Raw genomic sequence first — 27524 nt, 5'->3', positions numbered from 1 at the left:
GAGAGTGAAGCTGAAAATCCAGTAAGACTTCAGAAACCTTTGGGTCAAGATCAAGTTCACTGTTACATTCTGCCCTGCAACTCCCAAGGAGACAGAATCTCCTAGAATCCAGAGGGATTCTGGGCTCACTCTCCAGGTTCTCTTGTGGAAGCTGAGCCTTCTAATCAGCTTCATCACAGCCAGCTCAGCCTTCTGAGTCTTCTAAGAGGATGGTGGAAGGCATCAGAGGCAGGCAAGGAGATCCTTGAAGACTTAAACCATTTCCCAGTAACCAGGAACAGCTGACCAACCTCTGAGTCTCCTGAGGAGGCAGAATCAGTTCCGGAAGCTAGCTCAAAGTGTAGGCTAAGTGTGAAAAGACCCCTGAGGAAGTCAAGGATCCACTTAAGCCAAAAGCCACTCTAAGCTTCTATGAAAAGGCAGTTGACACTCCACTAATTTGTGAAGTGACAGTCTAAGCAGGTGAGAATGAAGCTCACCGTTCTAACTTTCCCATTACAGTGAGGCGTGTGGATGTTTACCAGAGCCTACCAAGGATGGTGAATCTAATCTGGTCCAGCAGGAGTCTCCAGTGTAACCCACGGTGTATGCCGAGGGCGTGGAACCTTCTCTCTGAGCAGGAACAACCAGCCCAGCCCTCTGGGTTTCCCAGGGAAAGATAACCTGGCTTGCTAGCTGGAGGTTCCAGCTCAAGCCTGAGTTTACAGAAGAGTTTAAACCTTCTCCAATCCACCAGGATAAAACAGCTCACAGCCCAGAGTGTGGCTTTCCTCCGGCCTGGGGGGCTGTTTCCCACCAGCCCATGAAGTCAGGAGGGGCACAAGCTGAGGCACAAGGCTAAAAAGGCCAGCGAGCACTCTGAGAACCCCCTCAGGAGCTAGCTCAACTTTTATTCCAGAGAATAAAGGCTATGTACCCTTTGCGGAGTGGGTGAGTGGCTAAAACTAAGGGCTTTAAGGATGCTTAATTTGCATTAAACCACAATCCGTAATCATCCTGTAGGGCAGGGAGGGGAGAGTTATCAGAGAGCTGCAACCTCAAACAGCAGGCGCCTTCCAACATCAGAGCATCTCCAAGTGACATTTCCCATCAAGGTCACTGTCAAGGTCAGCATTCACGCCAGTCCAAAGTGACCATGAAATCTTCAGATGTGCAGTGTAGAGGAACAATGGAAGCCAATGCAAAGGTAACAGCTTCTCCAGGACACCCCAAGCCTACAGCTCAACCAAGTACAGTTCCAGTTAATGGTGTAGGACCTTGTGTGACCCAGCATGATGGCTCAGCTCTGCTCAAAAGCCTCTCTGTTGCTAGCACATCTGGAGGCCTCAGCTCCATCTCCAGAACCTATCCACCTGAGGCCACAGCCAAGAACTCAAATCCCCCGCCCCCTGCCCCCCCCCGCAGGCTGATGTTCCTCCAGCCCAGCAGGAGGCCATAGAGTAGCCTGCAGAGCTCCTGATGAAACGCTTATCTCAGCCTCCGCCAACCCGTGGAGTGGACGTGATCAAGTCCAGCTCCCAGCATCACACAGTGTCACGTTTCAACCTCGAGAGCCGGTTAGTGAGATTGAAACTTTTAACTGCAGAGGTAGCCCTGTCTCAGTCCCCAGCGTCATCTGAGATGCTTGAACCCTTGGAAGACAAGCAGCAGGTTACAGTTCTGCAGCCAACATCCTGTGCAAAGCATCAGCATGCTGCAGTTGACCCACGGGTCCCTGCCCAACCGGAAGAGCTCCTGGGGAACCTTCTCCAAGTCAGCAGGGGAGGGAGCTCAGCTCTGCCTCTTCCACCCCTGCGGCTGTTGATCTTCTACCATAAGATCCCAGATTGAGCTGCAGCATCCTCTGCAGAGGCTAACTCCTGTTCTTCCACTGACAGATTACGTCTTGTTCAAGGTCTGACGTCTGACTGGGATATTCCGAAGCCGGTGCTGAAAGTTTCCTAAAACCACAGCTAAGCACCTGGGCCTGGAGCTTGCACGATCCCCAGGGTGTGTGGCAGAAGTCGGACCTGCTCCAGCTGGGCAGGAGGCCCTATTGTCCCCACTCCACCCACTCGGACATCCCTTCCCAGCCAGCCGCCAGGATTCTCTGAAAATGAATCTTCTCCAGCCCTACAAGAGGCCCTGGCACAGACTCTACATCACCCGCAAGGCAGCAGGTCCTTCCTCAACTCACCAGAAAGCCCCACGTCTGCTATGAGAGTCCACCATGGAGGCAGAGCCATATCTGGCTCAGAAAACGTCCCCATCTCAGCCCGCAGCACTGGCTGAGAAACAAAGGCGGAACCGTTTCTAAGCAAGCCAGCCTAGCTTAGTCTTCAGTGCTCTAAGGAGGGCGGAGCTTTCTCCGACCCAGGCAGCCTCCAGAGCCACCTGAGGCTGTAGGTCAACCTCCAGCAGATTAGGAAGTAACATTTCCAATATCAACCCCAGCTCACATTCCCACGTGATCCAGTGTCACATTTGAAGCTCGAACCAGCACACGCCATGACTTCAGAGCCTACCATAGAGAGGCTGAAAATCCTGCAGTCCTGAATAGGGCTCGACCTTCTCCTTGAAGAGAACTTTGGGTGTCATTTCCACACTCAAACCATGTCTAGGCTGGGCATCCATATCTCACGGAAGTCACAGTCCACCCTTTTGACCTGGAACTTTGACTGCAGGACTCAGTGTGGAGGCTGAACTCTGTCCAGCCCTCCGGAGTCTGCCCTCACAGAGCCTGCACAGCCCACACAAGGAGCATACAGCTCAAGCTCCAGTGTTTTATGAGATGACATGCAACGTCAGGCCAGGAGCCAGCCTGTGTCACTAACTGCAGCATCACCGACTACAGAGGCTGCGTGTCCTGAAGTCCCTAAGAGGACAGCTGTGGCTCTAAAACACCCTGAAGTGACGCTTTCACCTCCAGACCAAGTTCAGGCACGCTTACCAAACCTAACTGAAGTCATAGCTCAACCTTGGGGTTGAATGCTATTTTCCCTCCGGGGGGGGGGTAAATTCTACTGCAGAAAAGATTCGATTGTGCAAAGGGAAGAAGATGCCATCATGAACTCCAGCACTGTTCTGCAGCGCCAAGACGAGACACTATTTTGCGGTCTCGGGCCGGTGCAGGGCTTGTGTGGAGTGCCCGTGCCACAGCTCTAGACCTGCAATGGATGCTTCACCGTTTTGTAGGTATTTCACTTGTGATCTGCATCTTGCCAGACATACCAGCCTTTTCCTCAAGGCCTCCCTGTGTCTTCCAGACCTTGCCAGCCTAGAGGCTGGATGCCCTGCTCTTACCTTTGCTTGTCAGCGTCTCCTTGTCCTCATCCAGTCTTTTAACTCATCTCGTTAGTGAAGAGGTCAGAGTTGATTCTGGGGATCTGGGGAGATGGGTTTGTGGATAGGTAGTGATTGTCATGCAAACACGAGGACCAGAGTCAGGACTCCCAGCATCCATATAAAAACTGATTGACACAACACACCCCTGTAACCCCAGCACTGGGGGGCAGGGATAACTAGAACCCTGGGGCTGGGCAGCCACCAAGTGTAGGTTCAATGGGAGACTGTTGTAAGTTGCTGTTAAAACGTACTGTTAATTATCTTTTAGTAATGTTGCTGTTAGTCCTAAACAACCATATACCCAAATCACCACACAGAGACTGGGATTTATTTAATTAACCTAGAACACAATGCTGGGCAATAGTTACTCCATCCTAAACCTCCAAGCCCTCATAGTTTCCTAACACTTAGATTCACCCATTATACTTGCTTTTTGTGAAATCTTAGGTCTGGTTCATTCTCCACTTCGTTCTGAGACCTCTCTCTCAGCTCTCTCCCAGCTCTCTCCTGTTCTTCCTCTCCTCCTCTCCCTCCCACACCTTCCTGTCCTCTGGCTCCTCCCTCTTATCCTGCTTCCTTTCCATTGTTCAACATTGTGGCTGGTTGCTTTATTTTGGCATGTTTACACAAAGTTGAGACAGGTGATGCTTAGAACAAGTATCACAATGCAATGTCCAGATTGAAACCAGAGAGTTGGGGTAGAAATCGGTATTTGAATGAAAAAGGGTAAGGGGTACACATTCCACAAGAACATTATACCAACAGGAGACCCATGTGTCAAAGATAAGAAAACAAAAGAGGATGACACCTGACATTGACCTCTGTCTTCACATGCATGTGTTCAGACACCTGGCCACATAAGTAGACACACACACGCGCGCACACACACACACACACACACACACACACACACGCGGAGGGCAGATGGGAAGAGATTAAGCAGCCCTGGAGAAATTATTTAGCTGTGACTGAACTCCCTCGCCTGTAAAATGGAGATGATGAGAGCTTCACTGCCACTTCATAGGATTGCTATGAAATACAGAAGAGTGAAAACATGTAATGCTTCACAGTACCTCAAACATATAGGAGTGTTAGCTAGAATCCAATCCCCGTTATGTCCCAAACTCATCTCTTTTTTTTTTCTTTTTAAGATTTATTTAATATGTATGCAATGTTCTTACACCAAAAGAGAGCACCATATGTCTTTATAGATGGTTGTGAGCCACCATGTGGTTACTGGGAATTGAACTTAGGACCTCTGGAAGAGCAGCCGGTGCTCTTAACCTCTGAGCCATTTCCCCAGCCCCAAACTCATCTCTTAAAGTTCTCATTGTCTTTTTATTTGTGTATCATGTGTGCTGCAGCAAGCATGTGCAAGTCAGAGGATAACTTCCCAGAGCAGACTGGCTTCATTGTGTGGTTCCTGGGCATCGAATTCAGCTCATGACGCTCTGTGGCAAGCGCCTTTAGCAGGTGAGCCATCTTGTGGCCCCAGAACCAAGTCTCTGTCCTTAGCTTTCCATGCATCACGTCTGTTTTGTGCAGTACTCTGGGCTAAGAACTGTGAGAGCCGAGGCTTTGTGACATTGCCTTGAGAACTTAAAAATGCTAGATGCACGTAAGAAATGACGCCTAGTGAAATGTTGGACAAGGATGCAGGCTGTGGTGCTGTCGTTCTCCACACACTCTGTAATCAATGAGGGGTGGGGGCTAGGGAGAGCTTCAAGGAGCCCCAACGAATGTGTATAGTGTTCCTTTGAGACAGGGTCTCATGTAGTCCAGTTGACCTCAAACTTGCGACGTCACCAAGGATGAGCTTGTGGGCCCGTTGCCCCAGCCTCCTGTGTGCTGAGATTATAGGCATGTCCCACTACACCCACTTTACGCAGTCTGGGGACTGACCAGGCCTCACACATGGCCAGCAACGCTCCCAGCTGTGCTTGCTCCAGCTGCTCCAGAATTGTTAATAAATGGGGGAAAACCAAGGGAGTACAACCTAGGTTAGGGCACGGCTGCCGGACAGTGAGGATTCAGTAGGCCAGTCTACCAGCATAAGACTGGCTCAGGAGGCAGTGAAGGATGTATTACGAATGAACTTAACTGAATGCTAGGAATCTGAAAAGTCACACAGTGACTTATGGGAGCACTGAAAGATTAAAACATATCATTGCATGTGTATATGATATCTGTGTTTAAACATGACCATCTGTATTTGAAGATGCGTGGGTGGAGGTCAGAGGAAAACTTCTTCCCAGCAAGGATGTAGGACAAGGATGTAGACTGTGGTGCTCTTGTTTCCTCCTTCCACTTTGACGAGTCAGCATCTCTCGTTGTCTCTTGTGTTGTGTGCTCAGTGGCCTCATTGAAAGAGTTTTGCTTCTGTGTTTGTATGGGTGTTTTGCTTGCATGGATGTCTATGCACTATGTCCATTCAGTGCTTGAGGAGGCCGGAGAAGGTGTTGCATTCTCTGGATCAAGACACAGCCTACTTGGAAACACAGCCAAAGCTCTTAACTGTTGAGCGATCTCTCCAGCCCTGTTTGTTTTGAGATGGAGTCCTCACTGTACAGCCCTAGCTGGTCTGGAATTTGATATGCAGACTAAGTTAGTCTCAGGCTCAGAGAGATCCACTTGCTTCGGCCTCCTGAGTGCTGGAACTTAAAGCACGTACCAGCTGGGCTCAGTGGAGCACACCTGTAATCCCAGCACTCCAGGAGGCAGAAGCAGGTGGTTCTCTGTGAGTTCAAGGCCAGCCTGGTCTACAAAGCCAGTTCCAGGACAGCCAAGGCTCCACAGAGAAACCCTGTCTCGAAAAGAAACAAAACAAAACAAAACAAAACTATGTACCACCTCATATGGTGTGTAGAGTGTTTATGTGAGTTGTGTGCATTTCAGCGCAGTGTCTGCAGAGGGAATTTGACGGCCCAGAACTGTTACATGTGGTTGTGAACCATCTGACATGAGCGCTAGGAACTCAGGCTTTCTGTAAGAACAGCCAGTGTGTTGTTACCGGACGCTCCTCCAATCTCTTGTTTGTTAAGAGAAGGTCTCACCATGGAGGCAAGGCTGGCTTCAAATTCATGATTCTCCCACCTCACTCTGTCACAGACCAGATGTGTCCCTAACACTTCACAGTATGAATCTCGAGTCTCCTGGCCAAGAAGGGAACACCCACGCAAGATATTGGTGTTGTTTGGTTTGGTTTTTATTTTGCTTCGAATCCTGGCTGCCCTGGGGCTTGTTATGCAGATCAGGCCGGCCTCAGATGCCCTGAGATCTACCTGTCTCTGCCTCTCTCCCGTGCGCCGGCCACATCCAGCCTCCTTTGTGGTCTTTCTGTCTGTTCAGAGAGAAGAAAAGACTGCGTTCTTTCCTGGGAAGGGTCAAGTCAAAATGTTTAAAAATACTTAATTTAGTGCGTGTGTTTGTATGTGTATATGTGTGAATATGTATGTACGTGCCAGGTGCATATGTGGAGGTCAGAGACACTTGCAGGAGTTGGTTCTCAGTTTCTACCAGGTGGGTCCTTGGGCTTGAACTGTCTGGCTTGTGGGGCAAGTGCCTGTACCCACTGAGCCATTTCACAGGTTTTGCAAAGTTAATCTTAATCCTTTATACACAGGTCCAGAAGTGTGTACATTATTAGTCCTTATTATTGACACTTTAAAGAAATAGATGATTCTTTTTTAAAAGGAACTTTAAATTGGCAGGAAAAATATATGAACATAATTATTAGAAAGTAAGGAATGGGGACTGAAGCCAGGCGTGGTGGCACACACCTGTAAGCCCAGCACTCGGGAAAGCAGAGGCAGTTGGATCTCTGTGAGTTTGAGGCCAGCCTGCTCTACAAAGGGAGCTCCAGGACAGCCAGGGCTACACAAAGAAGTCATGTCTCAAAAAAGAAAAAAAAAGGTTTTAAAATCTTAATTCTCTTGGGAAAGGAACCTATGGACACAAGGGCACGCCTGGCTCTCAGGAGCTTTGCATGATTCTCATTGAAGCTGGCCAGAACAGAATGGCTCTGAGCTTGCACCCTTTGTTAAGGGCTTTTTAGATTTACTTTATTTTACATGTATGAGTCCTGTCTGCACATCTATATGCCTGTGCTAGAGGAGGTCAGAAGAGAGCCTTGGATGCCCCAGAACTGAGTTACAGACGCTTGTGAGCCACAGTGTGGGTGCTGGGAACCAAATGCGGTCCTCTGCCAGAACAGCAAGCTCTCTTAACTGTTGAGCCCTCTCTCCAGCCCCTGACCTTCTGCACTTTAGGATTTCAAGTAACGATTGTCTGGAAGCCGCTATTGCTCTGCTGATCGAGTCCACGTAGGGATAAACCAGCTGAACATGTCTTCACCTATACCAAAGATCCCTGCCAACATTTAAGGGAGAAACAGGGAGGGTACGGTATGTTTTTCTGTGAAGAGCTTTCTGTTGGGGGACCCGGGATACACTGGATCAGAGCTTCCCCAGGAGGGAGGGCCACACGGGAAGACACTGGTGGAAGGTGTCCGTGTCCTGCTGAGTGAGAGAGGAGGTGTCTCTCTGTGATCCCTCAGAAGCCTGGCCTCGCCCTGGCCTCCCTGTGGAGGGGGCTCTGTCCACTCTTCCGGAGGCAGGACTGTGGGTGTGAGAAGGTCCTCTTCCAGTCAGACAAATCTGCAGAATCGGGCAGCCATTTCTTTTCCAGCCCTGGAAGGATGGGGCAGTGGGCTGTGCTCAGGAGACTCCTGTGTGCAAATTTCCAGGTTCTGAGTAGGCAGCTAGTTGGCTAATGGTGGGCTCTCCATGTTGCTGCCATCTCACAGGTTTACCTTTCCCCCATTAATGGTACACCAAAATTGCTGGCCCCTCATTTATTTGGGGTGTGTGTGTATGGCTGTGAACTGTGGAAGGGTGACCAGTCTCCTCTTACCCAAATCATTCTCCTTTTTGTTGACAGTTAACGGGGTGTCTATAGGGATCCAGGAGTATCCACGGAGGTGTTACAGGCTCAGGAGGAGAACAGCAGCACTGAACTCACTACCGACTCAGAAAGGGAATATCCATGAAAAGATGGTCGCCAGGCGTGGTGACACATGCCTTTAATCCCAGTGTTCAGGGAACCTGAGGCAGGTGGATCGCTGTGAGTTGGAGGCCAGCCTGGTCTACAAAGTGAGTCCAACACAGCCAGGGACACAAAGAAACCCTCTCTCTCAAAAAAAAAAAAAAAAAAAAAAAGAAAAGAAAAAGAGAGAGGAGAGAGAGAGAGAGAAGAAAAGAAAGAGAGAGAAAGAAAAAGAATGAAAGAAAGAAGAAAGAAAAAAGATGGTCTTAGCTCTTCAGGCTTCATCAATAAGTAACTTGATTTTAGTGATGAAGTGATGTTTTAGTGCCCTAAATCACATACTGCCATACTCTCTAGAGGAAAAATTGGAAGATGCAATGTTAACGCTGTCACCATTCATTATAATGCTTTATTTTTTTTTCCTCTAGTGTACAAGATGTAGATAAACCCTGGGCCCTCTGCAAAATAATACAAAGAGTCCTCTTCTAATTCACATCTACTAATTTGGGCTGTAAGCAGCAGGCACATGTCTGTGATCCCAGCACTTGGAGGCAGAGGCAGGCAGATCACTGTGAGTCAAGGCCAGCCCGGTCTACAAAGCGAGTCCAGGACAGCCAGGGCTATTACACAGAGAAACCCCTGTCTTGAAAAACGAAATAATAATAATAAAGACAAAGCAATTCGGGCTACAAACATAAGCTCTACATTCCCAGAACATTTGTTGGATGCAGAAACGAAATGAGGAGAAAACTGCCATGCCTTGGCAGCCGTCTATCCATTTAGGTCCCAAATTTAGATGACAAATATTTGAAAAGAGATGGCCACCCACTTGCTAGGGTGGCTCACAGCACCCAGGAAAACTGTTGCTGCTGCTGACCTGTGACACGGTGAATTCAGGGGGCAGTGGACAGCACATAGGTGAGGTAAGCTGGGAAGACTCCTGTGACATATGGAGGAGCCTGGGGGGGCAGACCCCCTCTTCTTCAGTGATTCTGTGGCCCCTTCAGCCTTGAGGCATGATTGACTGCTGAGATATGTACAGTTCTGTCATACAGCCCAGGCTGTATATGCTGAGGATGCAGGGAAAAGGCAGAGGATGAACAGAGGCCTTGAGTGGCCGTAAAGCATCCAGAAATGGAGGAGAGTCGAATAAGCCTGAGGCTTGGTGCTCTGACTGGAGAGGCCGAGGAAAGGGCAGCTCATATTTCCTCCTCTGTTTTCTGGAAGGGCTCTTCCCCTGGATAAGGTGGCTATTGTTGAGACAGGTAGAGGATGCGGAGAAAACACAGAGGGACGGGTACAGGCCTCTGAATGGCACAAGAGAAAACTGTGGCCCGGAAGCTCCCAAGACCTCTTTCCAACGGGGATGACATTTTTACAAGGATGCAGGGAAAGTGGCTGGGGTGACGTACAATTCCTGGCTAAATCTCAGAAAATTTTTATTTTCAAATACGGGGCTCCCAGCTGTGGTTATAAAATATCTTTTCATTTGCCCAGGGCACTTGGCCTCTGGGAAACAAACAGTGGCATGGTATCTTCGAGGGTTGAGGACTGTCACTTAAAATGCCGGTTGTCCTGGGGCCTGTCTCTGGTTCATCAAGAGCCTGGCATTTCCCTCCAGCCCTGCGCAACCTCAAAACTGCCTGCCTCCCGTTCTGTCCAAATTGGATGCGCAGTGGTGACACTCCCGAATGGCTTAGGCACGCGCGATAGAGTCCAGAGCTGGCTGTCGAGTGGGTGGGGTGACAAATCCCCAGGACACGCCCTTCTCTGGTTCTCCAGACTAGAAAGCAGAAGAGAGCCCGCAGACAGTCGGTGGTCAGCGGGTAGCAAACCCTGGGGAGTTGCAGCAGGGAGAGCTGTCTGCGCCGTGCGCGTGGAGTCGATTGACACTCACTCACTCATTCAGCAAATGCCGATTCGAGGCCAGGCACCTGCTGTCCTAGGTGCGAAATCTCACCCTTCAGGATGAAAACAAGAAACCATGCACGCGTGATTGTGTCTAATACCTGGATCCGTGTTTCTACTTTTAGTTGCACACACACCAGAGGCCGACCAGTGTTTCGGTGAGGGAGGGGAATTGGGTAGAAAAGCCGCAGGAGGGTGGAGGAAAGTCTTCGCAACACTAGGCTATAAAATGGGGGGCGGGGAGAACTTGTTAGAAGTGAGAAATCACTGTCATGCGCATTGAGGAGATGCCTGTATGGGACCAGTGAGATGACTCGGCCAGTCAAAGTGCCTGCTGCTCAGCTTGACGACCTGAGTTCGATCCCCGGGACTCACATCGTGGGAGGAAAACCTTGCACCTGGAAGCCTGTTCCACTGTGCTGGCCACACCCCTCCTGGAGAAGGGCGGGGCATGAGCCCTGGGCCCACCAGGAAAAAGTTAGGCGAAAAGTTGTTCCGAAAAGCCACTTAAGCTGCCGTCCTGGGATAAGAGGCCCATCAGATAGTAAACTGGTAAGAGCTGACATGTTTTGCCTCTTAGAATATGGTCTTTGATGGGGTTGGATAGATGGCTTTTCGGTTAAGGGCGCTGACTGCTCTGTCAGAGGGCCCGGGTTCAATTCCCAGCAACCACATGGCAGCTGATGACTGTAACCTCTGAACCAGGGGATCCAACACCCTCACATAGACATACATGGAGTCAAACACCGATGTACATGAAATAAAAAGATAGTATATAGTCGCTGAGAGGTAATACCTATCCACACGCCCCCTGGCGGTGCCTGTCCCCTACCACCCTCCTGCAATCAACGTCCCACAGCACTCGGGGAGGCAGAGGCAGGAGGATCACTGGGAGTTCGAGGCCAGCCTGGTCTACAAAGTGAGTCCAAGAGTCCAAGACAGCCAAGGCTACACAGAGATACCCTGTCTCGAAAAACAAAAAACAAAAGAGGGTGGTGGCAGTGGTGCACATCTTTAATCCTAGCACTGGGGAGGCAGAGGCAGGTTAATCCAGGAGAACCAGGATTACACAGAGAAACCCTGTCTTGAAAAAGCAGAGTAGACTGTAAAGCCCACACGAACTCAGAGCCATCTTCCCAAACCACGGAAGCACATGGAGGGGCTTGTGTAAACCTGCAACCAAACATGTAACCTGATTTCGGGTCTCAGATACGTTTCTCTGTTAGCCTTGGCTGTCCTGAAACTCACTCGGTAGACCCAGCTGGCCTCAAACTCACAGCAATCCACCTGCCTCTGCCAGAGTGCTGGGATTACGGGTGTGTGTGTGCCACCTCATCTATATCTATATATCTATATCTATATCTATATATATATATATATTTTTTTTTTTTTGCGTGTGTGTTGGACAAAAACAGTAAGGAAATGGTCTTTTTATCTTTCTGTTCACCATCTAGAAAGAGGACTTGATTTTTTTTTTTTTGAATGACACAGCTAAAGGGTGCCCTTGTGACTGTTTCACTTTTTGTCTGTTTTTGAGACAAGGTCTTGTGTAGTTAGTTCTTGTTGTCTTGGAGCTTTCTATGCAGGCCAGGCTGGTAGACCAGGCCCAGTTTGGTTTCACGTACTTCCAAGTGGGTCCATTATCCTCCCATTTCCTTATTTACATGCTTTTCATCTGGCCAAAAGAATTCCTGTGGCAGGCAGAGTATGATGTCACAGGCTTTTAATTCCAGCACAGACAGGGCTTGGGAGGATTCCTGTGAATTCCAGACCAGCCTGGTCTACATAGTGAGATCCAGGCCAGCCACTGCTACACAATGAGATCCTGTCTCAGAGAAATCATCCTACTTGAGGTGCAGCAAAAGCTCTTATTGTGTGTCTTGCGTTTAAGATGATGGAAGGTACCATCCTGAAGCTGCCTTGGCATTCAGCCAGTCATCTTGCTCTTTGTGAGTTCAAGGCCAGCCTGGTCTACAGACTTAGTTCTGGGACTGCCAAGGCCACACAGAGAAAACTGCACCCTGGGAGAGCGCTTGCCTAGAATGTGCAAGGCCTTGGCTCTAATCCCTGCTGCCACTAACAGGAAAAAAGGGTCCCTACTTGTGCAGCATGGTGCCTGCCACTGTTTAGCTGTCCTTTGACCTTGGCTGTCTGACACCCATTTGTAGCTTGTGACTCTGAAGCTGATCTCAGAACATAAACCTCTTGGTAAATTTGTCCTTCAGCAGCTTTGACCAGAACTCTTGGAAGTACCCCTACTTCTCTGTCTCTAGAACTCACAGCCCCCGGAGCCCCCATAAAGGCAAGTTTGAACAGCTCTGCTATCCAAGAACCCTGAATCTGGTTACCTCTTACCCACTACACTGCTATCCCTAGGATCCAAGCCTGGTCACCCTTCTTAGGAGAATGGGATCAACCAACCCCACATACACCTGTCCACCCTGGGGCCGCTCTGAGCGTTTCAACGAGGTCTTGTCTGACCATCTAGTCCCCCATACTTCCCTTCTTTAGGGAGGCTGGCCCATTTAGGTCCTGGACCTAGTCTCCTGGTTCACAGATTCCTCTCTGGGCTGGAGGGATGGCTTGGCTATTAAGGGAGCAACATTGTCTGGGGGAGATGTGAACAAAGTTCTCTTTTACTCTAAAACAGGCATTAACAACACACGTAAATGAGTCTACCCAAGTGCAGCTTGGTGAATCAGTGAGTTATGAGGTTACTTAGAGGAACACTGGTAGCTGCTTATAAAAGCGTGGGTGAAGCCAGGTGCGTTGGCACATGCCTGTAATCTCAGCACTCAGGAGAGGAAGGTGAATCTCTGTGAGTTCGAGACCTGAACCAAGGATATGCAGACAAATCCTGTCTCGAAAAACAAAAAACAAAACAACAAAAAAACATGGGTGACTCAAAGGCAGCTCTGCATAGCCAAAAGCCCATGCTCATAACACCTGCATTCTTGGAGTTCTTTGACTCACAGGCAGCTGGGCTAGCGGGGGAGAGGTTCCTCTGCCCAGTAATTATTACTGCTCACCTGAGTTGGGGGCAGGGCCTTGTGAATCCTGTAGGCTTAGAAAGCCTTTATTTACTATTTACGTCCTGAGCCTTGTAAATTTTATTTACTTCTTTTGTCTAAAAAAAAAAAAATTAGGGGTTGGGGATTTAGCTCAGTGGTAGAGCGCTTGCCTAGCAAGCACAAGGCCCTGGGTTCGGTCCTCAGCTCTGGAAAAAAAAAAAATTAGATTTACTTAGGTATATGAATGTTTTTCTTGCGTACGCCACGTGTGGCTCCCCTGGAACTGAGGTTACAGATGGCTGTGAGCCTCCATGTGGATGCTTGGGATTCGAACCTGAGTCTCCCCCGCCCAACAAACACACACACACACACACACACACCAGAGATATGTGGCTCAAATAAGCTTGAAATCGAAAGGCCCCTTTCCTCAAGGGTCCTTCTATCCTTTGAGCTAGGCAGAGTGCGTGTTCTCGGGAATTGTACTCAGCTGTCAAAGCCCACCCCAACCCATGGTTGATCTGACCGCCTGAAAACAAAGCTCTCAGAACCAGGTACGCAACGTTAGAGAGGAAGGTGTGAGAGGGGAAGGGAGAAAGAGCGGGCCGCTTGCGGTCGGTGTGGTCACTTCTTGGAAAGATTGCGGGGGTATATGGGGGAGAGCCTGGCCAAACCCCAGGGAGACTTCAGCGCGCCGGACAGCTCACACAGAGGCGTCGGAAACAGCTCAGGCTCCAGCTTCCGGCGCGCTTGGGCGGAGCATGCAAATGAAGACGCTCTCGGGAACTCTGGGAGCGCGAAGAGCCACTCTGGGAGGAGAAATTCTCGGCCTCTGTTGAATCCCACAGGCTTTTTTGGGGATAACAGTGGTGGGCGCGATAGGACGGCAGAGTGGGTGTCGGGCGCGCGTGCGTGCACGCGTGAGCGAGTGTGACCGTGAGGTGAAGGCGGGTGCGGCCGTCCCTGGCGCGGGCGAGCGGGCGTTTGGAGTTATCGCTTCTCGGCCTTTTGGCTAAGATCAAGTGTAGTATCTGTTCTTATCAGTTTAATATCTGATACGTCCTCTATCCGAGGACAATATATTAAATGGATTTTTGGAGCTGGGAGTTGGAATAGGAGCTTGCTCCGTCCACTCCACGCATCGACCTGGTATTGCAGTACCTCCAGGAACGGTGCACCCCCTCGGGGGACAAAGCGGTTCAAAGAGAAGGACGTGGAAATTGTCCACTACTGCTGTTTCACTTGAACTCACTCTGCTCTGGATCCACACGTACCCTGCAGTGGGCTTGGCGTGGCGCACACCTAGTTCTCAGCATTCAGCGAACAGCTAGGTCGCCGTGAGTTCGAGGCCAAGCCTGCCTCCCATCTCATTTGTTTCTCCGGCGTGGTAAAGCCACTGGTTGTCCACGGCAGCCAGGGCTACACAGAGAAACTCTTCCTCGAAAAAAGCCGAGATTCGCGTGAGGGTCGGCCTCCTCCTCCCCTCACTCCTCCGGCCTGGCCCGCCCTTTGCGCGCCAACGGTTTTGAAGTTCGCGGCAGTGCCTCGCGCAGGCGCACTGGCTCGGCCAACATGGCGGAGTTGATCCCCTTTGTAGTTCCCGCCCAGAGTGACAAAGTTTTGTTGGTGTGGGAGCTGAGCGCCGGTCCCCCAGCCGAGGCCTTAAGTGTGAGAGGCCGCGCGGGGGGATGGGGGATGGGAGATGGGGGGGAGGGGAGATGGGGGGGAGGGGAGGCGCGGGAGGGTGTTCGGGGCGGGGGGGAGGTGACGCGGATCTCGAACCCCCGGGCGGTCTGGAAGCCCCGGCCGCTCGGGAGTTGAGGAGGACGCGAACCGGCGGAGTCGGCGCTCGGGGACGCGGATCTCGAACCCCGGGCGGTCTGGAAGCCCCGGCCGCTCGGGAGTGCAGGAGGACGCGAACCGGCGGAGTCGGCGCTCACGTCGTGGGCCTGCCTCCCACAGCGCTCCCTGCTGACCGCGTTCTCCCGGTTCGGCCTCGTGTACTCGGTGCGGGTCTTCCCGAACGCCGCGGTGGCCGGCCCCGGCTTCTACGCGGTCCTCAGGTTTTACTCATCGCGGGACGCCCGGAGAGCCCAAAAGGCGTGCGACGGAGAGCCCCTCTTCCAGACTTCGCCCGTGAAGGTGGGTGCGGACGCGGGGGGTCTGGAGTGGGGTCCCGAGCTCCGCCGTGAGCCAGCTGGCGCCCGGAAAACCACCCTTTCGTGTGACAGCCAACCCGCCCAGCTCTGTCAGAGCGAGCCTCAGGGCGCATCTCTTCCACCGCCTGTTCTGAAGGAATCCTTCAGTTTCCGGTTGGCTGCTCGCCGCCTGCTCGCTGCCGGCTGCTGCCCGTTGTCTCCCCCGCTGAACCGTCGCCGAATCATCCGAGAACGGGAGCCCGCAGCGACCCCATCACCGCTGCTTCCCTCCGAGCGTCGGAGCCCCTGGCCAACCGCTCTGCCTCCTCTCCGGACTGCAGGTTCGCCTCGGCACCAGGCGTACGGCGCCGCGACATCAGACCTTTGCCCTGAACAGCTCACGGTGCCAGGAACTGGCAAATTACTACTTTGGCTTCAATGGGTGGTCAAAGAGGATCATCAAGGTAAGCCTCGTGCCTTTTTTTGGCTAACCACACTCTCCCTTCCACATTTTAACCCTAGACTTCGGGGAGGACATGTCAGGGGCCGGAGGATAAGTGGATGTGTCCGAACTGGTCCAGCCTTAAGAGTTAGGAAATCTTAGGCGACCTGGGGACCGGGCAGAGTGGTGGAGAGCTCGGTGAATTCAGCCTTAGGTCTGGGTCTCTGAGAGGAGGAAATCCTAGGACTTGAATCCGACCCCTCCCAGCTGCAGGAGCTGCCCGGGCCTGACCGTGAGGCGCTCTCGGGGCCCTCGCAGAAGCGGAGCCTCCAGTTCTTCTGCGCCGCGGAGGTGGTGCTGCCGTCCTACGGGTGCAGGAGCCGGGGAGTCGGCATCTCGGAGGAGCCTCTGCACCAGCTGGAGGAAGGTCCGTGGCCGGCGCAGGGAGGGCGGCAGGAACGGGCATGTCACGGGCGTCTGTCTGTCTTCTCTCTAGCCAGGTCCTTCCACTGCTAAACTACTGAAGTCTCAGGCAGAATTTTTATACCATAGAATAGAGATTTTCACTTTCAGCACGTGCCTGACAAACCCTTTGTATTTACAACAGAACTGCCCTCCTTGCCCAGAAGCTCAGGGGAGGCAGAAGTCAGGTGTCTCTAGCTTGTGGTTAGAGACTTGCTCAAAGTTGAAATAATCGATCAGAATTCTTAATCTTCAATTATCTCAGCAAAATCCTGCTGTAGGACAGAAGAAATGGCTCAGTGAGTAAGAGTGCAGACTATTCTGGCCAAAGACCTGAATTCTGTTCCTAGCACTCCCTTCAGGTGGCAGGGACCCCTGTAACGGCAGATCCAGTAGGATCTGACATCTCTGTTGTGTACACAGAGGAACAGACATACAGATACAGACATGTCATTTATCATCTAAACATTGCCATAAACTTCTGCATAGACAGACGCTCAGTCCTTTGCCTGCTAATGGCATGGCTCCAACCGAGAAATAGGCCAATGGGAAAAGGTTCTTGGGGTTGATTTAGAGTTTGTTTGTTTGTTTTTTTTTCTAGACTCCCTGGCCCTGAGCATGAGGGGTCCAAGTCAGAGGCAAGGGTGCTGGTGAGGGAGGGTTGAGTGGGCTCCTGAGGTGGCAGCACAGATGACATCCATTTGGGGTTCCACCACCCACCTTGTCCCATCACCCGACCTCACTCAGGGTGATTCCAGCCCAGAGCTGCAGCAGGCAGTGAGTATAGCTCCTGCCTGTCAGTTTGAAATTGGCCAGTGATAGGACACGTGTGCCTGTTCCTGATTTGAACCCCACGGTTATTATATCAGGAACTTTGGAAGACACTGGGCCTGTACAGTCACAGGCCCTATCATGATGTACCCTCAGCGGGGCCATTCAGCCAGCTGTTGGTGCTATGCGTTCTTTAGTTGATCTGAAAATGAATCATAAATGTGTTTTCTCTTTGAATAACAATAGCTATCATGTAAGTATTTACTTATTTTTTTTTTAAACTTTGCATTGGTTCCTTGTGAATTTCACATCATGTACCGCAATCCACCTCCTCCCCTTCCCTTCATACCTGCCCTCCACCCTTACACCCTCCCCACCCCAACAGAGGGAAAAAAAACTCACTGTGGAAGCTGTAGTGTGTCGCAGTGTGTCCCACAGAACACTCTTTTGTCCGCACTTCTTTGCCTGCAAATGTTCGTTGCAGTGAGTCACTGGTCTGCTTTGAGGCCTCCGGCTTCTGCTACACCATCAATACTGGATCCTCACCAGGACTCTCCTGCCCTATCCTGTTGTTGCCCTGTGTCATGGAGATCCTACCGCTTTGGATCTGCAGGAGAGGCCCCCACACACTCCAGCAGTTCATAGATGGGGTAGATGTTGGGGTAAGCCAACTTGAAGCCCGGAATCTGGGCCTGAGAAATACCTGAGCTGGTCAGCCCCGCCAGCCTTCCCACACCCACACCACTGGGACAGGGTCTCCTGTCCTGGCCCAGCTGGCCCAGCCAGTGCTGCAGCTAGCCAGGGCCGAGCCAGCTCTCCTGATCTCATACCCTCGGGGTTGGCTCATCCTTGCCCATGCCATTAGGGCCAGCTCTACTTGCTGCCCAGGCCGAGGTGCAGGGCCTATTTTTACTTACTTTATTTTGTGCGTGTGGTCTATTTGTGTGTAGTATATGCATGTATGCGTGTGCACACAGCACGTGAGCCTGTGGGATCCAGCCCAGAAGCCAGAAGAGGGTACTGTGTGTGCTCCTCTATTCTCCTCTTTATTCATTTGAGGCAGGGGCTCTCCCTCAACCTGGAGTTTGTCTTTCTTTTTGGCCAGCTAGAAGATAACAGCGCCACTGTCTCGGCCAGTATTCCTGGCTAGTATTATCGGGTTAGGTTAACTTAGTATCTCCCCCCTATAGTGCCTAAAGCTATTGAAATAAGTACAAGTCTCCATGTCATTTTTCAGAGCTAGGGCAGGCCTAGAAGAAAAAAAATATTTTTTTTTTTCATTTTTATATCTCCTGGCCCAACTCACTGAACTCACTGCTGGGATTGCAGACGTACACAGGGCAACGCCCAGCTGTCACATAGGCACTGAGTCCAAGCGCTCCTACAGCAAGCAACTGAGCCTCTCACCAGCCCCCATTCAGGTATTTGAAATGCATCTGTTTGGTTAGACCCAGGGCAGTCATCATTTCTTATGAAGAGGAAGACAGCTCAGAAGCTTGCCATCCAGAGGGCCCTATCAGACGCCTTCCAGAAGCTGTCTATCGTGGTTCTGGGTGAGCCTGTTTGTTTATTATTAAGTTTTTATTTTTTTTGAGGTAGGGTTTCTCTGTGTATCCCTGCTTATAGACCAGAAAGTTTATTTGAAAGCATTGATCATGCTGGGGCCAGTGGTCTAAGTGTCTCTTTTTTGGTTGGGTCTTCCTGTGTACCCCTGGCTGTCACTATATAGACCAGGCTGGACTCGAACTCAGAGATCCTCCTGCCTGTGTGTCCTGGGTGCACCACCATGCCTGCCCCTGCTCATTCATTCTTTAGGCAGATGGTTGGTTCTGTTAACAAATGCAGCATGGGATGTGACATTTCTAGACACGCTCTCCTTTAGCGTTTAGAAAGTGTAAGTGCTCACTGGGTATGACTGTTGGACACGGGAACAGCTCTGAATTTATCCTCTTTCTCTCAGAAAGTGGCAAGATTGCAGTGGAGTACAGGCCCAGTGAAGAGTCCCTAGATCCCGGAAGTGAGGAGGAACTGCAGAATTTAATCCAGGTATGTGGTGACCGGAGCCCGATGTTTCCGAAGCCGGGGTAGCCAAGACTGAAGAAGCCAGCGGGATCTGGAAGACTGCGCTGCACAGCACTCTTAGGGAAGTAGTGTCTCGGAAGTGCTTTGAAGTGCAGACCAGTTGGGAGCTTTTCCTGAATTCCTGGTCCTGGCCTCTGTCCCTTTATTTGGAGTTTGGAGAGAGCTAGGTTGCTAAGAGCATGGCTATGACTGTGACAAGGCTCCTGCTCCAGGCCTTACTGAAGCCTTACTGAAGGCTGCCTGAGCAGGGATTTTTCTAGAGCTTCCTCAAAGGATCCTAAGGGCACAAGGACCTGGGCATTTTCTGCTGTCTACTACTAGGGAAAACATTCTCTTTCTAATATGGCCTGTTATCTAAATCCTGGCATTTCCCCTTCTCTCCAGAAGGCTATTTTGCCATGTTTTTCCCTATAAATCAGTTGTGTGAAAGGTTTTAATCAAAGAATAAGTTGCCAAAGTCATTTGAAGAAAAAAAAAAAGTCACTGTTACACAGAAGATATCTTTAAAAGGGTAGGAGCCAAAATGTGTTCTGAGTCATAGCAATGTCACTTGGGATTTTTTATTACTTTACACACCCTAGAGCTTTGAAGTGGTTTGCTTTGGAAAGGCAGAAAGGTCACCATCTCAAAAAGTAGTTTGTCAGGTGGTGGTGCACAGGCCTTTAATCCCAGCACTTGATAGGCAGAGGCAGGCGGATCGCTGCGAGTTCCAGGCCAGCCTGGTCCACAGAGTGAGTTATAGAACAGCCAGGGCTGCACAGAGAAACTGTCTTGAAAAAAAAAAAAAAAAAAAAAAGTAGTTTGTACCCTGGAAAGCAATGAAAACAGATTTCCCGGTAAATATTTCTCTTATGGCTCCTGTCTTGGTGCTGGAAGGAATTCAGCTAAGACACAATGTAAACAGAAACTTGTTCAACAAGGCAGTAAAGCTTAGAGTAGGCTACCCAAAAGTAAGGCTAGTAAGCCATGGGCTATGCTATCAGTTTATTCTTTTATTGAGTGTGCCTCTGTGCATGCGCGTGCGCGTGGTATTACTTAACCCACTATCACAACTAATAAAACATAGACACCTGTTAGATTTTATAATTGCCTTATTCACCTTGGGCCGGGCAGATATTTCCACCTGCACTCTCTCGATAATCTCTCCATCTCTCAGCCCCCATCCAGTGCCAACATGGCAGCTCACACCTGTCTGTAGCTCCAGTTCCAGAGCTTCTGACACCCTCACACAGACATACATGCAGATGAAACACACCAATGAACATAAAATTATCTATCTATCTATCTGTCTATCTACAAGTCCAGCTCTCTGAATATGATAGGAAGCAAGTCAGTACTGGATTCTGAAATCTGATTGCAGCAGTATTCACCGATAGTTGAGGAGACGGTTAGAATAAATTCCATTTTAAGAACCACCACTACGTGTCCAGCCATATCAGGACACTGGTATGTGCTCTTACGCACATGAATGCATGTCCTAGGAAGCCAGAAGCGTCAGATCCGTTGGAGCTAGAGTTACAGGTGGGTCCTGGGAGCTGAACTCAAGTGCTCTGCAAGAGCAGTGTATGTCTCAACTGCCGAGCCATCGCTCCAGCCCCAAGATGAAGGCTCTTCTTGCAACTCATAATACAGATTATAAAATTGGCTCTGAAGGAAGTCAGCTGGGTGGCTTCCCTGTGTTGGTGTGTGAGGGTCTCTTGCTCCTGTGAGTCAGGATGGGCTGCGGATGGTTCCCCTGGCTGGTGGAAAGGTGGAAAGGCTCTCTACTTTGATACAAACCTTTTGGCTGAGTTATCTACCCCAGATCCATCCTGCACAAGCTTAGGTGTGATCACAGGTTTTGTGGTAGGCTCAGCACAACCAGCAGTGGGTCAGGAACCATGATGCCTGGTGGTGAAAGGTCGGAGGACGGCAACACTTGAGTGACCACAGTGTGTTCCCCGCCACCCTGATGGGCCTCTTTTCGTCCCGCAGGTCAGCTGCTTTCCTTGGAATCAGCCCAGCCAAAGGGAGGAAGAATGTCTCTCAGATTTCAGCTTGGAAGAGGAAGAACTGAATCTCGGGGAGCCGCACCAGCAGTTCTGATGGTGTCTGAGGCCCCACCCTCCGATTTTGATGGAAAGTTCCAAGTTTTCAATCTATGGGCTGCTGGCATCCCCAAACACCCAAGTGTCAGGCCCTGGAGGGCGTCCTGGGAGAGGTCTAAAGGAGGCTTGCACCCTGTCACTGTGGTAGGAAAAGGCTCCCCATATAGAGTGGAGCTGTCCCAGCACAATAAAGGCATCCTAACAAAGGCGTCCTGTCATGAACAGTGTGTGGGGCCGTGTCTTGAAGGTCCAGATAGAGCCATGTAGAGGAATGTTAATTCAGAACATGGCTGCTCTGGCAAGAGATCACACCCAAAGACCTTCTAGGTCTGTGAGATCCTGCTGGAATACAACATGTCTTTAATCCAGGAGACAAAGGCAAGCAGATCTCTGAGTTCAAGGCCTGCCTGATATAGAGCAAGTTTTAGAGCAAGTTTCAGGTAAAGAAGGTGTACCGGGTCGATATCCGGCAGGTGGAACCGAGAGGAGGGTGGCTAGTCCAGCTGGATGCCTTCCGTGGCTGATCGGGATGATGAGGGTCGATGGCCCGAGCCTCCCTGGATGCCCCAGGGAATAAAGCACCACCGAGGCGGGAGATCTGTTGAAGCAGGAACTCGGTTTATTAAACAGCCCCTTTTATAGGTTTGAGTCAAGGGGCAGGATTAAGGAAGTGAGGTGAGATGACAGAGGGCAAGGTTAGGTGGGCCAGCAACCAAACTCCACGTAACAGTTACCAGGCAGGGTTGATTTTAAGGCAGATATGCTGAATCCCTTTTGCCCAAAATGGCGCCTCTTAAAAGCTAAAAACAGGTCTCCAAACTCAAGCCAGGCTCAGGTAGATGCAGCAGGCCTTATCAGGCCCAACAGAAGGGCTTAGGTTCAGGTGTTGGGGTACACGCCTTTAATCCCAAACAGTGAAGGTAAAGTTAGTTTGTAGAAGGAAGCTCCCCTGTTGGAAAGTGACGTCTGGAGAGATGGCTCAGAGGTGGAGAGCACTGGCTCTTACAAAGGTCCTGAGGTAAATTCCCAGCAACCACATGGTGACTCAAAACCATCTACCATGAGACTTATGGTGCCTTCTGGTGTGCAGGCATACGTGCAGACAGAACACTGTATATATACTTAATAAATCTTAAAAAAAAAAAAAAAAAAGAGATGATTCAGAGAAGATTATCCAGAATAGGACATGCTCAACTCTCACTAGAAGAGAGAGTAAAGGGAAGCTACTTAAGGGGCAGCTCTGTAAAACACAGAAGAGATAATTTTATAGGTTACAGAGAGAAAAAGCTAGGCTCAGATGAAGATCAAACGAGCCAGAGAATGAGCCAGAAGATTAGAACAGATTGCTGGAGTTTCTTTGAGGTCAAGTGGAACAATTCAGGAACTGAGAGAGAAGCCAGATAGAGTAAGTCGGCTTGGAGAGGAGTTTGGGCCAGAACAACGGATTTGAACCAGCCAGCTATGAGCTCAGAAGAAGAAAGCAACTGTGAGCTTATTAAGCAGTATGTTTCAGAGGCTGAGAACATTCTAGGCCTAGGTTAGATTGTCGGGAGGCAAGAAGCTTCCAGGACTAGGCATAGGTTAGCAGATAGAGGCAGTAAGTCTCCAAGACAGCAATTAAAACAGGAGAATAAAAGTACTTTCACAGATCCACCTTGTCTTGTGGGTCCCAAGGATCTGATCTTCGTTAAGTAACAACTGGCCCAGGTAGTTCCCAGAGTGGGCCCAGGATTGTTTCCAGGTTCTCTCCACGCCTGGGGACAACTGACCTCTGGTGTTTGTACTCCTCTTCCGATATCAATGGAATCTCTCCCATTGATAGATCCGATATCAATGGAATCTCTCCCATTGTAAGGTGCCTGCAGCTTACACGGCACCTGGCTGTTTTGTCTTTCAGTGAAAGTTGCTTTTAATCCAGGATACCTGTTCCTCCAGGGAGCTATACCCCGAATCCGATCACCCCAGAATGTGCCCTGCTAGCTGACCCAGCTCCCAAGGCTCCCAGAGGTGGTTCCAGTGATAGGGCGATCAGACTGGGGCTCTGCCCTACCGTTCTCCACTCCAAAGATCCAGACTGTTGGTGTAGATCAGGTTGAGAGAACTAGCCGTTTCGAACACTTGCTCTCCTGTGAGTAGCTGGAGAGTTCAGTAGAAGCAGCTGGAACTTGGAGGAGCTAGCTTAGCAACGGTGCGGCTACGGTGGAGCCCCACAGAATGGATTCAAGGTGCTGCTTACCCGCTGAAGAGTTGGCTCAGTGGCTAAGAGCACCTGTTCCTAAAAAGGACATGGATTCGATTCTCAGCACCCACGGGGAGGCTCACTTCTGTAAGCACCGTGCGTGCATGCGGCAAACACAACAAAACAACAACAAAAAAGCCATAACAGTTGCTGCTTTACGAAAGTGTGTTCTGTGTGTGTGTGTCCAGGAAGCTAGAAGATGGCATCAGACCCCCTGAGTTGGACTTACAGGCAGTTGTGAGCCAGCTGACCTGAGCACTGGGAACCCCACTCCAGTCATCTGACAGGTCAGGAAGTGTTAGTAACAGCTGAGCCATCTTTTCAGCCCCGCCTAGCACCCCCCCAAAAAACAAAAACAAACAAACAAAAAAAACCCACAAGTGTTTTTGGAAACAGGTTTTCTTGAAGGACTAAGGTTAATGTTTGAAAGTTTAAAATTTTTGTGCTTAAGAGAACCGTAAAGCAGAAATGTTAAGGGCTGCTAAAGGTTGCCTTTTGAAATTGCCTGGTCTTGTACAATTTTAACGAAACTGTTGTAAGGGCAAGATAATAGGTCATAAGGTCAACTGCCGTTTCTGATTCTGTAAACAAAATCTTGTTTTGCTCAAGATGACCTTCCGATTGTAGGCAGAAGGAATGTAACTTTGTGTTCTTTGCCTCTGTAAACCCCTCACTCCTGAGGAGGTGGGTGCTACATTTAGGAAACCTGGCACCAGCAGCTGAACAAAGGTCAGACTGGTGAATCTCTGAACTACCCCCGACCCTAGGCTGGACTCAAATTCTTTCTTCCTTTCCTTTTTTTAGAAACAGAAACAAAAAGGTTTATTAGGAAAGGGTAAATGAAGAAAGGCATATGCTAAAAAGCCTGGCTTCAAACTCATGATGAAACCCAGGATGACCTGGAAGGAACCCTACTGCCTCTCTTTACAGGTTTGCACCCCTGCTCTGTCTCATCCTCCAAGTGTCCCTGCTCCCCATGAGACTCCTTATTGCCCTGGTCCACTATCCGCTAGAAACTGCTGATGTAAGAAGCATAGCTCTCATCTTAAAGGAAATAAGACTTATTTTTTTCCCCAAGCTATTTTGAGTGACTATGGCCCAGGAACAGATTTAGCTTACCCCAAATTCCATGTTGCAATGTGGAAGCAGTTTCACGACATTTTTATAGATTTACAGAACAAAGAAAGTCACTAAAAAAAAAGGGGGGGGGGCTGGAGAGATGGCTCAGAGGTTAAGAGCACTGTCTGTTCTTCCAAAGGTCCTGAGTTCAATTCCCAGCAACCACATGGTGTGGCTCATAACCATCTATACAGTGAGATCTGGTGCCCTTTTCTGGTATGCAGGCACACATGCAAGTAAAATGCTGTTTAAATAATAAATAAGTAAATCTTTAAAAAAAAGGGGGGGGGGAGATAAGGTTTCTCTGTCTGGAACTAGCTCTCCAGGCTACCCTCAAACTCACAGAGATCCACCTGCTGCCTCTGCCTCCCAAGTGTGGGATTAAAGCTGTACCAACACCACCCAGCCTAAATCAAGGCAATTAAAAAAGACATTGATGTGTATACAAGAGAGGCAGATACACTGAGATGGGAGGAGCTATTTTATGGGCCCGAGATGCTGTCTGTTTACAATCATAGCTCTTGGGTTGGTGGAAGCGCTTGTTCTGGTAAGTCAGTAGCTTCTAAGAGGTTCTGATTTATTGTCATGCACCGTGTTAATTAGCTCAACTACAGAATGAGGCAAGGAATGGCTGAAACAAGCCCAAGGTGAAGTAATTAGCCGGCAAAACTGCAAAGTCCCAGTCTCTCCACAGTGCTGAAAACACTGGCATTCCTGTCTGTCTGTCAGTCTCTACAGACAGACTACTCCAGCCAGACACAGCTCCTTTTTGGGAATTCTCAGTCACAAGATCTGAGAAATGAGACCATCCCAGACTAGAAAGAAAAACAAATGGACCTTGAATAAGGGCCAGCTTAGAAAGAAAAACAGCTAGGGCTACTAAACCTTGACTAGAGGCCAGACCAGATGGCCCTCCTTAGAGAGAATGAGCTTGTTTTGAGATAAGAAACCTGGGGCAGGGAGGACTACTCTTGGAAGAAGCCACAAGCTGCCAGCTGCAAAACTGTTTTTCATGTTATCTTTCTGCTGACGAGTCAATGTAAAGAAACACATGTGGTCTGACTTTTAAGTATAAAAACTCTGTGCTTTGTATGCTTGGGGTCGTCTCCTGCCTTGAAGGGGCGACCCCATCGCGATCGGAATAAACTAGTGCCTCTTGCTTTTGCATCGAACCACGGTCTGTGAGTCTCCTTGGGAGGGGAGCGGTCTGGAGTTCCTGCAGCGGGACTGCAGGTCTTACATGTGGCGCTTCACCTGGGAAACCGACACGTCCCTTCCCCGGCTCTCACCAGACCTGGCTCAGAGGTCAGGCTGAAACAGGTCAGTCTATTTTGTTTGTCAGATTTCTGTTTTGTTCTGTTTCTGTATAGGCTCCTGTCTGAACCTTCTTGGTTGTTTGATTAAGCACAAGGCAACAGTAGCCGTGTCTTTTATAGATCAGTCAGCTAGGGATATTCGTAGGAAACTTCAAAGGTCTGCAGGATAAGTCGTTGAAGGATCTAGTGCAAGTGGCAGAGAAAGTCTATAGTTGAGAGACAGAAGAAGAAAAAGAGGAACGGAAGCAGAAAGAACAGGAGATGAGAGAAAGAGACAAGAGACAGGATAAAAAACTGACTAAGATTCTGGCCACCGTAGTACAGGAAAGTCATATTGAAAGGGAGAGAGTTCCCGGCAACCGTTAGGGCCCTTTGTCTAAGGACTAGTGTGCCTACTGCAAGGAAAAGGGACACTGGATCAGAGATTGCCTCAAGAGGAAGAAGAAGCCGCTGAATACTTGAGCCACGGGGACCCGGGTCCTGACCTTGAACGATGACGATGAGGGAGGACGGGGTTCGGTCCCCTCCCCGAGCCCAGGGTAACCCTCAAGGTGGAGGGGATGCCAGTCCATTTTCTAGTGGATACTGGCGCTCAGCGTTCAGTCCTGTTGCAAGACTCAGGGGATAAAAAAGATAAAAAATCATGGGTTCCAGGGGCCACTGGATATAAACAATACTCATGGACTACCCAAAGAACGGTGGACCTCGGAGTGGGCTGGGTATCCCACTCGTTCTTAGTCATGCCTGAATGGCCATACCCATTGCTGGGACGAGATATCCTGACCAAAATGGGAGCCCACATCTATTTTAACCCAGAAGGCCCACAGGTTACAGACAACAGAGGGGATCCCATTCATGTGCTCACAATCCACTTGAAGGATGAATACCGACTGTTTGAAAATTTAAAAGATGGGGAAAAAGACATTGGCTGGTGGGTGAAAAAATACCTTGAGGCCTGGGCTGAGATAGCTGGCTTGGGGAAAGCAAGAAAGCAACCGCCAGTCCAGATAGAGCCAAAACCTCAGGCAGCCCCCGTTGCAGTGCGGCAGTATCCAATGTCTAAGGAAGCCCATGATGGGATTCGCCCTCATATACAGCGACTCCTTGACCTAGGGGTTTTAAAAAGATGTCAGTCCGCTTGGAATACTCCATTACTGCCGGTCCGGAAGCCTGGAAGCAACGATTATCGGCCTGTGCAGGACCTGAGGGAGGTTAATAAACAGGTTATGGACTTACATCCAACGGTCCCCAACCCGTATAACCTGCTGAGCTCCCTTCCCCCTGACAGAGCCTGGTACACTGTTCTAGACCTCAAAGATGCATTCTTTTGTCTTCAACTTAGCCCTGCCACAAGATGTTTTCGCTTTTGAATGGAAAGGTCCTGACTCCGGGGTCTCGGGCCAACTAACATGGACTTGACTTCCCCAAGGGTTTAAAAATTCTCCTACCATATTTGATGAAGCCCTGCACCGAGACCTGGCGCACTTCCGGGCCACAAATACTCAGGTAACTCTCCTCCAGTACGTGAATGACATCTTACTAGCTGCAGATTGTCGGAAAACCTGTCTCGAAGCCACCAGCCGAC

At 49.9% G+C, this 27524-nt stretch overlaps 1 protein-coding gene and 1 non-coding gene across 2 annotated transcripts; both read left to right on the top strand.

Moving 5' to 3' along the window:
* Positions 1-14275: 14275 nt before the first annotated feature.
* Positions 14276-14466, top strand: LOC132655696 (U2 spliceosomal RNA). The gene has a single exon (XR_009593481.1). It is a non-coding gene; the product is annotated as a U2 spliceosomal RNA (small nuclear RNA).
* Rdm1 (RAD52 motif containing 1) lies at positions 14284-21471 on the top strand. The gene is made up of 7 exons (XM_021641194.2): positions 14284-14951; positions 15246-15425; positions 15763-15885; positions 16131-16290; positions 18545-18649; positions 19057-19142; positions 21153-21471. Exons 1-7 carry the CDS (start codon positions 14856-14858, stop codon positions 21261-21263), a joined length of 861 nt encoding a protein of 286 aa, XP_021496869.1. The 5' UTR covers positions 14284-14855; the 3' UTR covers positions 21264-21471.
* Positions 21472-27524: the final 6053 nt, after the last annotated feature.

This window comes from Meriones unguiculatus, chromosome 7 (genome assembly GCF_030254825.1).
Source record: "Meriones unguiculatus strain TT.TT164.6M chromosome 7, Bangor_MerUng_6.1, whole genome shotgun sequence".
Taxonomy (NCBI): domain Eukaryota; kingdom Metazoa; phylum Chordata; class Mammalia; order Rodentia; family Muridae; genus Meriones; species Meriones unguiculatus.
This window is presented reverse-complemented; position numbering and strand designations above follow the sequence as displayed.